Consider the following 15,253-nt stretch of genomic DNA (forward strand, 5'->3'; position numbering starts at 1 on the left):
TGAAATTTTGGAGAATTTTAAGGGTGAGAAGCGAAATTGCCGTGTGGTATGAGTTTTGTATCAAATATATGATACTTGGGTCAAAGTGTCAAACATTGTTGAAAAACTTGGTCGTCTGTATCAAATATTTGAGTTTTATTTCAAATCTATCATATACTGGATACATGGAGCCCACCTTGGAACCCAATTTAACAAAACTGGCCCAATTCCCATTACACAAAAAAAAAACTGCAATTTGAAATGAACAGGAAAAAACAGTGCTCTTAGTAACACGGTAATAATATGTAGGAGATATGTCTGGCCCTAATCCTTCATTGGGAAAATATTTTCCAAGTTGGGCTCCCTCTTGTAATGTCGTATTTTCTACTAGCTCAGCTTATGGTTTGCTGTTACACCCCATCAAGTATGCTGAATCAATTCCTCTCTGAAAAAGTTATGAAGATTGGAGTCCCCTTCCAAGATTCAATGCTTTGTTTGGAAGGTGTTGAAGAATGATTTACCTACTAATTTAAGGAAGTGGAATTCAAATATTCTTGACTCAAAAATATGTCCACCATGTCCAATGGCAGAGATTGAGAATAAATCTTGGACATGCCAAATGAAACTTACAATAGATAAATTTAGTGGATTAAATTTAATATGAAAAACTTAAAATATAATGTTATATATATATATATGTGTGTGTGTTATGAATATATTTTAAATTTGAATAATTTTTGACAAAATATTAATGTAATAACCTCAAATTTCAGATTAGTTTCACTCACTTTCTTTTCATATCTCTTATTTTTCTTTATTCTCTTTCTATCTCTCATTTGGTGGCAGTGAGATTGAATTGTGAATGAATATTTATTTTTTATATTTAATTTAAAATCTTGTTCAATTCAAGACAACTTTTAAGTGACAACAACCCATCCAACATTAGGAAGAGTAGAGCAAAAGCTTGTACGGGAAACAACAACTAGCCTTACATCTCTCTCTCTCTCTCTCTCTGCACAACAAGCTTCTTTCCTCTTCTAGTTCGTGTCTATCTGAAAGTGATAGTCGATCTTGAATATAGTTCGTGGTTATTGGGTTTGAGAGTGGTTGAAGATGAGAAGACTCAAGTCTAGTTCGAGACTCACATAAGCTAACCAAGTAGCTGATTTTTTTTTGATAAGCAACCAAGTAGTTGATAATTTAGTAAGTATAACTCATTCGTCTTTGTTTGAGACTCACATTTGAGATCCCTCTTATTTGAGCCTGATTTTTCAAGATTTTATTTCCGCTGTAGGTCTCATCTGTTTTTTTGTTTTTTTTTTTACGATAACTGTAGGTCTCATTTGTTGATAAGCCCCGCGTTACTTAAATAAATGTGAATCACATACACTAGACCATGAAGACTTAACGTAAGTTATGATTATTTTTTAAATAGTAATATAAAAGTACCTCGTCGGAATGAGATGTGTGATTAACAAATATCCTATTAATAAATAAAAATTTAATACTAACAATAAAGTTAAATAAATAAATAAGGTTTGAAAAAAAAAGCTTTTCTTTGACTTTACGAGAGTTTCGTTCCCGCATCCACGCTTGACTGTCTGAGAGTTTCGTTCACGCCCTTTACCGTTGTGTACTTATTTTCTGTACTTTCCTTCATGTAACCCAAAAATAAACAAATAAGCATATCTTATTTTAATTTTAGTTCCTTTTTTAAGTGGTTAGCTATTTGCTAACTTAACTTTCTCTCTCTCTCTCTCTCTCTCTCTCTCTCTCTCTCTCTCTCTCTCTCTCTCTCTCTCTCTCTGCACAACAAGCTTCTTTCCTCTTCTAGTTCCTGTCTATCTAGAAGTGTTTGTCGATCTTGAATCTGGTTCGTGGTTATTGGGTTTGAGAGTGGTTGAAGATGAGAAGACTCAAGTCTAGTTCGACCTCAACACCCACTATTTCAAGCTTAGAGGCAAAAATATTTTCAATCAATGGTTTTTTGTTGCAGAACATATGTGAAACTAAAGCAGGGAAAAAAGTTTAGGAGTAGTCACTAGTGGCCACCCCCTGTCTTAAAGAAGCTCCCCCATTGACCATGTCTTTCTTCTTATGAAACTAGGTTTCATTTGCTTAGAAATTTCATTGTGATCTCTCATCTTTGGTTTCAAATTGTCCTTCCAAGTAACCATTGTGTATTTTTTAGCTTGGATATATTTTCTTGGGCGGAGAGGAATATGTTTGATACGTCACTTCATGTTTTGGCGTATCTTGGAAGGTGGTGTTTGGGGTAGTGTTGCGGATGATTTGGAAAGCTAGGAACAACTATGTCTTTAATGTTGAAAGCACTAGTGTTGTGAGTCTTTTCCATGTAGCTAAGAAGCTTTCTATGTCGGTTTCTTCTGATATTAGCTTGCCAAAACAATTGATAGCAAGGTTGGGATATTGTTCTTTGCTTGTTGGCTGGGGCCTGTGAATGCCCACTTGCTGGTTGGAAGAAATTTAATGTGGTTGGATATGTTTTGAGAAGTGATCGGTTGGCAGCAGAGATGTTTGTAGAGATGATTTGTGTCGATAGTTGGTAGGTTTCACAAGGAAACTAGGATCTTCAAGTGTTATAGCTGCTGAGTTTTTTACTATTATTACTGCTTTGCAAATTTTGTGGGATGAGGTGTTTTGTATTTTTTTTTTGAAACAGAGGTCTTTTGTAAGCTCATTGTTGAGGGTGATTCTCTTAAGACCACCAGTAATGAGAAGTTTACTTTATTCATATGAGAATGGAAGCTAACCAAGTAGCTGAATTATTTTTTTTTGATAAGCAACCAAGTAGCTGATAATTTAGTAAGTATAATTCATAATTCATTCGTCTTTGTTTGAGTCTCACATTTGAGATCCCCTCTTATTTGAGCCTGGTTTTTTAAGATTTTATTTCCGTAGTAGGTCTCATTTGTTGATAAGCCCCGTCTTACTTAAATAAATGTGAATCACATATACTAAACCATGAAGACTTAAAGTAAGTTATTATTATTTTTTAAATAGGAAGATAAAAGTAGCTTGTCGGAATGAGATGTGTGATTAACAAATATCCTATTAATAAATAAAAATTTAATACTAACAATAAAGTTAAATAAATAAATAAGGTTTGAAAAAAAAAAGCTTTTCTTTGATTTTACGAGAGTTTCGTTCCCGCACTTTGATTGTATGAGAGTTTCGTTCATGCCCTTTACCGTTGTGTAATTATTTTCTATGATTGTACTTTCCTTCATGTAACCCAAAAATAAACAAATAAGTATGTCTTGTTTTAGTTTTAGTTCCTTTGTTAAGTGGTTAGCTATTTGCTAACTTAACTTTCTCCCTTGCACTTGATTGAAAGTACTTCCTATTATATATCATTTTCGTATATCTAAAAAAACTTGTTAAAGAGAAGAAATAAATTTTTTAGAATATATATATATATATATTTTTGAAATTAGAATATATATTTAAAATTGAGGAAAAGGGAAACTACATATATATTTATTTTTGGCACTAAACTAACGAATTTGAAAAAATTAACCTTATCTTACACATTATTTTATAGCAGTGGCTTACGCATTAGGCTGCATCAGTACTGTTTTTTTGACCTTTCGTTTTCTGGATCTAGGGTTTCTCCTGTGACGACTCTTCTCTTCAAATTCTCAATCATCATCATCATCTTCTTCTTCTCACGTTCCCAATCTTCAAACCCTAGAAACCACCGCCACCAGAAATCAAAACAACCATCTCCGGCAACCACCGCATCGGAGATTCACGATCCCGCCGCAAACCCTGCAACTGTTAGGGTTCCGACCTTGCATAGTACTACTTGTTTTTTCCCAAATCACCGTCACCATCACCTTCAAATCACGGATCTAAAACAAAATGGCCTAAATTTTCATTTTCATTTTTGGTTATATACATACACACATGTTTCTGTTCCTGGTAATGCAAAAATCAGATGAATCTTAAACCGATCTTGACTAGTGTGATTATGATGAACACTTTTTCCCCTACTTGTTGTTGTTGATGAAATTCCAATTCCAATTTCAAAGACTTTGTGTTTGAAGGTGGGAACAAGAAAAATTTAAAGAATGTATAAATCGGTGGTTTATCAAGGGGAGGTGGTGTTGGGTGAGGTTGATATATACCCAGAAGTGACCAACAACTTCAACTACAACAAGAACCACCTGGATGATGATTTGATGATGAAGGAAATCAGAATAAGCAACTTCTCCCAACCCAGTGAGAGGTGTCTCCCACTTGCTGTGCTTCACACTGTTACCTCATGTGGTGTTTGCTTCAAAATGGAGTCAAAGACACAGCAGCAGGATGGCCTCTTTCACTTGCACTCCTTGTGTATCAGAGAGAACAAGGTATATAGCAGCAGAAAATTGAGAAATTAATAATAAAAAGAACCTTCTAAAACCCTATCTTCCAATCAATATGAATGAATCACTCTGGACTTAATCTAAAAGAACTTCACTTGAAACTTGTGTGTTAATATTGCCAGAATTTTTTTAATAATTTGCCTGAACTTAACTTAATCTGCTGTTTTGAACCCCAGTTAGATGGTGAAGGAACTGGCTAATTGGCCACTTAACAGATACCCTGTACTCAGCATTCCTTCTAAACTGAACTGAGTTTCATGATTTTTTGAGAAGACAATTTTATGACAGACTCTTGTTTGGTTGTAGGTTGAGAAGTAAGTGGTGATAGTGTGCTGCTGGTTAGGGTTTTAGCTGATCATAATAAAATCTTAAAATTTATTGGACATTCCAGTTGCTAACTTGCTGTGTATAGTGCAGTGAAATGTTTTATCTAACTCTAACTTGAACATAATAGTTGATTTGCCTGACATGTATCATTATTGAGAAGAGTTGTTTGGTTGTTTATGATGTCATGGTAGCCTCCACTTGCTTACACAATACATTGTTTCTTATATGGATTGGCTATTCAATGCCTATCGCTTAAATTTTGTATAGTTATCAGTTACCTTTTTTTCTGTCCTCAAATTTCTTACTGGATTTTAACAATGGTCACGATATTGGCCCTTGCAGACTGCCGTTATGCCACTTCGTGGGGAAGAATTACATTTGGTCGCAATGCATTCGAGAAATGATGATAGACCATGTTTCTGGGGATTTATTGTTGCTGTGGGGCTTTACGATTCGTGCCTTGTGATGTTAAATCTTAGATGTTTGGGTATAGTGTTTGATCTGGATGAAACACTTATTGTAGCAAACACAATGCGCTCATTTGAGGATAGAATTGATGCACTCCAGAGAAAAATAAACTATGAGGTAGATCCACAACGAATTTCTGGCATGCAGGCAGAGATCAAGCGTTACCTAGATGACAAGAGTATATTGAAGCAATATGCTGAAAATGATCTGGTTGTTGATAATGGGAAAGTGATAAAAGTTCAGTCTGAGATTGTTCCAGCATTATCGGACAGTCATCAGGCTATAGTTCGACCCCTGATAAGGTTGCAAGAAAAGAACATTATTTTGACACGTATCAATCCGCAGGTATATAATTTTTTGTGTATCCAATCATTGAGTTGTTTGTATCACATCTGCCTCATCCCAGGGCTGTGTATTTTCTTGACTAGGTTTATTATTCTGCTGCAGTCTTTTTATCAAATGATATTTCATATTTCTAGTTATTGACTGATTTCTCTATTGGATCAAGTAAACACTTGAGTCTTTTCATCCTTCCTTGTACTGTTTTTTGGAAGAGTGAGTAATGGGATTTTCACATTACATTGCTTTATATATTCTGTGCGTGAATGTTCTATTTGATGGTGTTGCCATAAACTTTTAATCTTATGTTTTATCTATCTCCTCAAGCATATATAAGCAGATGGGCTTGCCAAATCATTAGTCTAACAAGAACTATATTTTTTTTCTTCTAAAGATTCGTGATACAAGTGTTCTTGTGAGGTTGAGACCTGCATGGGAAGATCTTCGGAGCTACCTGACTGCCAGAGGGCGTAAGCGATTTGAGGTTTATGTTTGCACAATGGCTGAGAGGGACTATGCACTAGAAATGTGGAGACTTCTTGATCCAGATTCAAATTTGATAAATTCTAAAGAACTATTAGCTCGCATTGTATGTGTTAAGTCTGGTAAGTTGCATGGCTGTTTTCCTATTCTACTAGTTTTTATTTATTATTCCATGATAAACTATATATTTGGAAGGTGCCCCTATAAGAGGCAGAATGTGAGGATGAAGACTGATTATATTTCAAAGTTCACCCATCTGAGTTTGATGCTTTATTTTTATCCTATGCCACATGCCTGTGTTTCTTCTGCTGCTGTTTCACTTACTTGTAATGCTTCTTTTGTGTTTCAATAATATTCTTATAGGTTTGAAAAAGTCATTGTTCAATGTCTTCCAAGATGGCTCCTGCCATCCAAAGATGGCGTTAGTAATTGATGATCGCTTGAAAGTATGGGATGAGAAAGATCAACCTCGTGTGCATGTTGTCCCTGCATTTGCTCCATACTATGCTCCTCAAGCTGAAGTAAATTTGCTTTCATACATAGCTGGAAGCCCAATGCTCTTAGTTGCTTGAATCGAATTTCAGCCCTTTTTAGTGATATAAACTGACTAAACTTTTTTGGCTTGCAGGCAAGTAATACTGTCCCTGTCTTGTGTGTTGCAAGAAATGTTGCTTGCAATGTTAGGGGTGGCTTCTTTAAGTAAGTTTAAACCTTTTAAAAGTTACTTTGAATACTTTTTTGCACATCTGAAAGAAAGAGGAGTACAAAAATTCACTCATTTTCCTTGAGAATCTCTATTGAATAGTTAGAGGTTGATTTGTGAGCAGTTTAATCTCCTATTGGTATAAGGACTATTACTAAATAGGATTTTTGGACCTGATTATACCTTCTGTTTCGGTGCCAGGGAATTCGATGACGGTCTTTTACCAAAGATTTCTCTAATTGCATATGAAGATGATATCAAAGCTATACCTCCTGCTCCTGATGTGAGCAATTATCTAGTTCAAGAGGTTAGTGCATGTCTATCTCCAAGCATACACGTTATTGCTTTTAATTTAGTGGGGATATACTGTGTTGAAATTTAAAGAGAACGTGTATAATTTAATTTGCTGTCATATGAATGTGTGTGTTTAACTATTTGTGTTCTACGGCTACTCAGGATGATGGATCTGTTTCCAATGGAAACAGAGAGCCTTTAATGTTTGATGGCATGGCAGATGCTGAGGTAGAAAGAAAATTAAAGGTAGCAACCTAAATCTGAATGAAAATATGAGAACTATGATTTATGATTAAACATGAAGCATTTGTTAACTTTTTTTGTGACTATACTTGGTGCTAGGATGCAATATCAGTCGCCTCTGTTATGCCTGTGACAACGGCTAATCTAGATCCCAGACTTACTTCTTCTCTTCAATACACAATGGTGTCCTCTGGTTCAGTCCCCCCTCCAACAGCTCAAGCACCTATGGTGCAACTTTCCCATGTCCAATTCCCACAACCTACGTCTCTAGTAAAGGCACTGGAATCCAGCTTGCATAGCTCTCCTGCTAGAGAAGAAGGTGAAGTACCTGAATCAGAACTAGACCCAGATACCAGGCGCAGGCTTCTCATATTGCAACATGGACAAGATACAAGGGATCATGCATCTAGCGAGCCTCCATTTCCCATGAGACATCCTGTACCAGTTGCCACTCCTCGTGTGCCATCACGTGGGGGGTGGTTTCCTGCAGAAGAGGAGATTGGTTCACAGCCACTGAACCGGGTAGTGCCTAGAGAGTTTCCTGTAGATTCTGGTCCATTGCGTATTGAGAAGCACCGGCCTCATCACCCCCCATTTTTCTCTAAGGTTGACAGTTCTATTTCATCTGATAGAATCCTCCATGAGAGCCATCAAAGATTGCCGAAGGAGGTAATGGGCGTGTTTCAGTATTATTGAATATTTCACAAAGCGGGTCAACTTTTGGCTTATTTAGTGAGTTAATTTTACTATAAGATAATTTCCTTGCAGATGTATCATAGAGATGACCGCCCAAGATTGAGCCATAATAGTTTTCATTCATTATCTGGTAAGCCAAAGAACTTTTTGCTACTTGTTGGGTTGTTTGTCTTCAGTCTCTTCCCCAAGTATTCTCTTCTCATGTATTAATGGTGTTAGCTGCAGTTTGGCTCTGAAAATGTTTAGTTTGAGTGAGCTTTTCATTAAGTTAATTCCATTGTGAATCAAGATGATATTTTTATAGCTTTTATTCAAGTTAGTTCCATGGTGAATCAAGATGACTTTTCAGTTTGGCTCTGAAAATGTTTAGTTTGAGTGCACATCTATATTTTGTCTTTCCTTCATTTACTTTTCACTGGACATAAACATTCAAAAAAACTTCATATAACTTGAAAATGTTTTCTCATGGGCTAGTATTTGTTTCAACACTTTGCTTTGGTGTTCATAAAAAATGTGTTTTTTTCAGTTCACTTTGTTTTGGTGTTATCATTAAGATGATAATATCTGATGGTTCTTTCATAGGTGATGACATCCCCTTCAGTAGATCATCTTCCAGCCACAGGGATGTTGACTCTGAATCTGGTCATTCTGTATTGCATGCGGATGCTCCTGCTGTAGTTTTACAGGATATTGCACTAAAGTGTGGAACTAAGGTGAGTTGAGATATGTCTGTCTGCAAGAAAATAGTTAGATGACATCACATCCTTACATAGATTCATATCTCAATGTCATGTTTGATGTTTCTTTACATTTTGTACCCAATTGCCTTGGTTTGAACAGGTGGCATTTACATCATCTTTGGTTGCTAGCACAGAACTACAGTTCTCCGTTGAGGTATCTTTCATTGTGTGCAGCAAGACTTAACCATTCCTAGTTGAATATGTTTGCATGGATTTGTGTAAACTATTTTTCTATAGGAATATGAATTAGACTGACTTTTATTCATTAGGGATAATTTTTTTTCTGAATCCGTGAAACTACTATATGTGATATGGTAGTCAAATCGAGATGTGTATATCGTGTGTATCGGACCACCCTAATTTCTGATGAATCGTATCGTAAGATACAGATTCAAAAAAATTAAGTCATAAATTAATAGTAAATTGGTATATCATATAAGTGTACACAAACACAAGCCATATGAAGAAAAATAGTTGTAGGTTACACAAAGTTCAAGTGTTCAACCCCTCTAAAAATTTCACTAAAATAGAGAATATTTAGTCTTTAATAAAGATTTATTATAATGATTTAATTAGATAATAAATAGTCTTATCTTGGGTTTATTATAATGATTTAATTAGATGATACGAAATGGTGGGTTTATTATTATAATGATACGGAATGATGTTGATTGAATTATTATAATGATACTAAACGGTGGGTTTATTAAAGACCCATTAATTCATCGAAAAATTAAAGACCCACTAATTCATCGAAAAATTAAAGACCCACTCACTAAAATAGTCTTCATTTAAGACCCACTCACCCACTGTTTCGGAAACTATGAAACGGTGGGGAAACGAAACAGTTCTAAAAAAACTGCAGAAAAAGGCATCTCATGCTCGCAGTGTCTTCTCGGAACGAATTGGACGATACAACGGGGCGAAACGATACATGCGATACAGTTTAGGATTCCGACACAAAAAGATATAGAACGCCGATTTGCATGGTTAAACGATGCATATCGCAATGTGCATAGCACGATACTTGCGATACTAACTACCATGATTTATTTTTTTAACAAGTTTAATTAGCTGGGAAAATTGAATTTGTCCTACTAAAAGGTAGACTATAAATGGTAGACTATATCCAATATTTGACTGTCATAATAAACTCAGTGTTGGGTGCGTTAATGAGTAAATATGGAACTGCCATTATGATTGATTTTTCTGGAAAAGCAAACCTAGAAATTTAATACGATCTTTAGGTTGTAGGTTGAAAGCTGATTCATCTTGCTTCCTTAAGAGTGGTGTCACTTGTTGAAATATGTTTTCCATTCTATTTATTAGGAATTTATTGATATGCCTTTATTAGAGTATAAGGCAGTTATGCTTTGTATAAACTCAAAGTTTGTTATGAGTCTGTTATAGTTAGTTGCGGTTGTTGTTAACCCTGGTTAGCCAGCTGTCAACTCTAGTTAGTTCAGTTAGAACTATGGTTAGTCCAGATAGCTTGTTTAGCAAGCTACTCTCTCAAGTATAAATACTGAGAATCACTCTTGTAATCATACCTTTGATTCAATGATAATTTCTATTCAGTTTTTCAGTTTCTGTTTAGGTTCTCAACAGCCTTGGTCAACCCATAACTTTAATTTTTATTTACAGGCATGGTTTTCAGGAAAAAAGATTGGTCATGGATTTGGCAAAACTAGAAAAGAAGCTCAAGATAAGGCTGCTGAGGATTCTATCAAACATTTGGCGGGTGAGACACTATTTTTTTTTTAATTTGTGGCTTGCTACAGCCTTAAATAGCACTGTTTACAACAACACCATAGTGAACAATGTTCTAGGATAAACCATTTAAATCTAAATACTCCCCTGTCCCCATTTATAAGTCATTTTTTCCTAATTCTCTAGGATTAAGAAAAGTAGTTGCTACTTGCTAGTAATAAATTTGTAAAAAGTTTTGTTAACTTTCCTAGATTACCCATGATTTCTGTCTCCAATTTTTTTTTCAAAAGCACATATTCTCTTTCATATTAAATGAGGGTAAGTTTGGAAAAAAAGTATTTAATGTTTCATTGATATTATAAAGTGACTTATAATTTGGGAAAAACAAAACACTCAAAAAGTGGGTATGTTTGGGCCGCTTCATATGGGTATGTTTGTTTTAGCTAGGAATGGTTAGATTCTGGGGAACATGCCACACCATCTAAAATCTATTCAATAATTTAATGGATTATTTTTGACACCCCCGCATTGCTTGCTGATGTTATTTTGGAATCGCATATTTCCCTTTCCTTTTATCAAAAAAATTGTTTCATTATTAAATTTTGACCTTTCTGAATGTTTTTGAAGATATATATTTGTCTCGCGGTAAGGATGAACTTGGTTCCACTTATGGTGATGTGGGTGGGATTCCCAATCCAAGTGACAATGGTTACATGGGTAATGGTAGTTCTCTTGGTAATCAGCCATTGCCTAAAGAGGTGTCAGTCTCGTTTTCAACTGCATCAGATCCATCAAGGGCTTTAGATCCTAGGTTGGAGGTCTCAAAGAGGTCAATGGGTTCAATCTCCGCCCTCAAAGAGTTGGTAAGATTTTTAATAAATTGACTGAGCTATTTCTCCCATCATATTCTGTGTCAAGTGGAAATTTGTGTTATTAATATGCTCTAACTTACTCATTCAATTTCTTCAGTGCATGACGGAGGGTCTTGGTGTCAGTTTTCTATCTTTACCGGCTCCAGCGTCAACAAATTCTGTTCAGAAAGATGAAGTGCATGCACAGGTTGGTTATCAAATGCTTCGGTAGTCTGAACGAATAGAGTTGAGTTAAAAAATGAAATCTTCAATAAATTGCAGGATGATTATACCTCCTTTGTGAACTTAGGCTTGTTTGCTTCTGTGTTATAGATATCCCTTCCTTTGAAGGACAGGTTTACATAGACATATTGCTGATGCTTTTACTTTTGTCTTTATTTTTGGTCTGTAATGCAGTTTGGTGCCTCCAGGATGAAATATCAGAATTTATGTCGCTTTCCCTTGTATTTGGGGTTGTTAGGAATTAAATAAAAAAGATGAAAATGGAAATATTCTGTATTATTTATCTATTCAGGCCTGATAATGCCTGATAATAGAATCAAGTCCTGAGGCACTTTAGAAAAGAAAACAGGACATATAATTCCTTAGGTACTTTGAGAGGCCTAGTTAGTTACAGCTCCCTAATTAGTTCCAACTACCCTCCCACCTATAATATCTCTATCGGTTGCATTGCCCTTCTCACTCCCCCCCAGGCATTGCCACTGGCCTTAGTTATAAATTTTCTCTCTCTCTCTCTCTCTCTCTCTGGTTTGATAAGGTGCATCCCACCTTTTATCCTTCCTTACACACACTTCAGTGATAGTAGGCCTCTTTGGGTCCGTGTCATCTCTCCCTCCTTCAACCAGCACCTTGTCACCAAGGTGAAAATCAAGGAAATTCACCTGGAAGTCATATAAGGCTTCCCCCGAGTTCTCCCATGCTGGTTGTGGCTGTCACTTCACCAAAGCCTCTGTGTCCCTTTGCTTTGTTGTCCTGACAGCCAACACTTCTTCATGGATGGCCTTAAGCTCCATATCAAACTAAGAAAGAAGGTAAAGGTTGACAGGGGCCATCAGCAGTGAGTGATTTCTTGAGTAATGAAACATGGATTGGAACACAGAGTGGACTTGGCTGCTGGCTCGTAACTGCAGCCTATAAACCCTTGGACTCAGTTTCTCAATGATCTTGTAGGGACCACAAAATATGGGGCTTAACTTCTGATTTATTCTCTTGGCCATGCTCCTCGGCTTATAAGGCTGAATCTTCAAATATACCTTGTCTCCTACCACAATGAACATCTCTTCTGTGTTTGTTGGCCTCTTGGCTCATTCTGATTTGAGCTGTAGCCAATTGCTCCTTCACTTCACCACAATCTCCATTTTGCGACTCCCCAGAATCTGAGATAGAAACACCGTATCATTTCGAGACCGGGATTGTGACTGACCTCACTCCTCTTGCGTCCGGCTTCTGACAATCTCAATCAACTTCGACGTTCTGGTGAGCGCTCCCTCATTTGCTCACAATCTCTTTGACGAAGCAATTGCCCGATTTCTTCCTTCAAGTTATTCATCGCAATATGAATCATGACTGATTCTCAGCTCCCATCTCCAGTAAGTTCTTCTCCAAACTATCAACTCTGATTTCCATGAACGCACATGTAGCTACCATATGAGCTCCTTTGGAACCAGGTGCTCTGATGCCAAAAAGTTAGGTATTAAAGAAATAAGATGAAATTGGAAATATTCTGTCCTATTTATGTATTCATGACTGATAAATAATAGAATAAAGTCTTAAGGTATAGTAGTTTTTACAACACATGCTCTGGAAAAGAAAACATGAACTATAATTCCTTGCCTAAACTCTCCTAAGAGTCCAGCTCTTAATTAGTTCCAGCCCAACCTCCTGACCCTCTCCCCTCTAATATCTTTTCGATTGTGTTTCCCTTCTCACCCATCCCCCCTCCCCAATTCACACGCACTGCCACTGGCAGTTAGTTACAAATTCTCTCTTGGGTCTCATAAGCCCCTTGTTGCCCTCTTTACATATCCTTAGTGATTTTGGGCCTCTTTGGGTTCATTTCAGTGGTTTACGTTTCTTATATTTTTGAGGTGGGAAGTTGAAGGTTGGGTGTTGGATGGAAATTCTCTTTTACTATGTCTATATGGAATCTGGGCTCATGAGTCAGTTTTAAAAGTAGTAATTTTGTTTACAGCGTACTATTAGCTATTGGACTTATTAACGAAGACAAGACTTCTCTCTCATAATACTAATTTTTTTTGTCTCTTTTATCCCTGCACTTTTTGTAGTTCTGGAATTATTCTTATCTCTTTGCCCCTCAAACACAAGCTCTGTTAAATATTTTTTCTCTATTTCAGGTTGAAATTGATGGTCAGGTCTTTGGTAAAGGGATTGGATTGACATGGGATGAGGCTAAAATGCAGGTATATATTCTGTAATGATGAAATGTAATTTATGGATGTTTATGTTTTATTCCTTGAATTTGATTAACTTTGTCACGTATGATATTGGAGCACTAAGATGCATTCTTACTTCAGGCTGCCGAAAAGGCACTTGGAAGCCTAAGAACAATGTATGGTCAAAGTATTCAGAGACGGCAGAGTTCTCCCAGGTAACTTTGATTAGCTTTTATTTACATGTTTTGTTGCATATTGGGTGGACTTCAGTCTCTACTCTCCCATGCGTCGTGCTTTCTTGATTTGGCATGTGGTGGTTTGCATTCACGTAAATTAGCAGCTAGCTCCATCTCCACTAGCTACTAATGGTGATGATCTGCCATGTATTTAGCTATATACTGTTACTGCCCCTTTCAGTTTTTTCCTTGTAGTGACTTTTTTCTGACTGGTCATTATTTTTCCTATGTGAATCAGGCCACTTCAGGGAATGTCAAATAAACGTTTGAAGCAAGAATATCCCCGAACTCTGCAACGGATTCCCTCTTCTGCGAGATATCCTAGGAATGCTCCGCCAATTCCATGACAAGAGTAACGGGTTTTTTCAATCACGCTTACTGGTATAATTGTTGTTGAGCCATGTATATATTACTATTTCAACAAATGTGGAGAATGGCCGTGGAGATGGACCATTTCCACTCAAGTGGGTGCTTGGCCTCAATCTCATTGTCACCGTGCTCAGAGCCAAAATAGAGATCACCCACTGTTTGTACCAATGTAATACCATCATTGAAGTGGCATAAAAAATACCGGTCAAAGACAAGATGGAAATGCTTTGAAACCGGTTCACAAGACAAGATGATGAGGAAAGTCCCGTGCTTAGTTCCATTTCTGTGGTTTGTATACATGATGATGCAGCATAGTCAAGAGTAACCAAACCTATTGGAATTGAGAGTTGATTCAGCGTTTTTTTTAACTAAAGTGATGTACAACCATTCAGTATAGGTCCCCCTTTTTTATTAATGCATTGAAGTCGGGTTTCGGGTTTCAGGAACCTTTCCGGCCATAGTTTTTCATTTGACTAATTCTATCGCCCTGCGACCCTTTGAAGACACTGTTATTACTGGTGTCTGAGGTTGGAGGATTTGCACAGGGTTGTAACTCATTGAAGATGTAATACAACTTCTCAATTGTGATTATGTGTCCATTTTTTCTCCTGGTGAGAGTTGTGCAATATATATAAGTGCATGAACCAGAGCGCGGCTGTAAAAGTTGTGGGGGGGAAAATATGATAGGATAATATACATTTTTTTATTACAATTATAATATATCATATATATTTTTAGTATTTAGCTGACAATCTCTGGTTCCTCGCCTTACCACTGTGCTGTCACAGACAAGCCTTGCCCTTGTCTTGCCCTGTGCTAGCTTGTTTAGGCCAGATTTGTTTTGTGCTTTTGATGACTTTTTGGTTGGCGAGGAGGATGAGCTTTGGTATTTAAGAAAGGAGAAGTCTTTCTCCTCCGTCTTCTCTGGTGTAGGTGCGACGGCGTTTGTCGCGTGGTTTTTGGTTGGTGGGTTGTTCTTGGTGGTTCTTTGTTGTTGTTTTTTACGGCGA

General features: G+C 36.7%; 1 protein-coding gene across 1 annotated transcript; it reads left to right on the top strand.

Moving 5' to 3' along the window:
* The first annotated feature begins 3,555 nt into the window (after nucleotides 1-3,555).
* Nucleotides 3,556-14,892, top strand: LOC130710211 (RNA polymerase II C-terminal domain phosphatase-like 1). The gene is made up of 17 exons (XM_057559392.1): nucleotides 3,556-4,355; nucleotides 5,040-5,510; nucleotides 5,899-6,109; nucleotides 6,351-6,508; nucleotides 6,616-6,686; nucleotides 6,892-6,997; nucleotides 7,147-7,230; nucleotides 7,327-7,896; nucleotides 7,996-8,053; nucleotides 8,506-8,636; nucleotides 8,764-8,817; nucleotides 10,308-10,404; nucleotides 11,001-11,236; nucleotides 11,343-11,432; nucleotides 13,600-13,665; nucleotides 13,780-13,853; nucleotides 14,113-14,892. The coding sequence occupies exons 1-17, from the start codon at nucleotides 4,074-4,076 to the stop codon at nucleotides 14,219-14,221; spliced, it is 2,868 nt and encodes a 955-aa protein (XP_057415375.1). The 5' UTR covers nucleotides 3,556-4,073; the 3' UTR covers nucleotides 14,222-14,892.
* The last annotated feature ends 361 nt before the right edge of the window (nucleotides 14,893-15,253 follow it).

The sequence above is a fragment of the Lotus japonicus genome, chromosome 4, assembly GCF_012489685.1.
Source record: "Lotus japonicus ecotype B-129 chromosome 4, LjGifu_v1.2".
NCBI lineage: Eukaryota > Viridiplantae > Streptophyta > Magnoliopsida > Fabales > Fabaceae > Lotus > Lotus japonicus.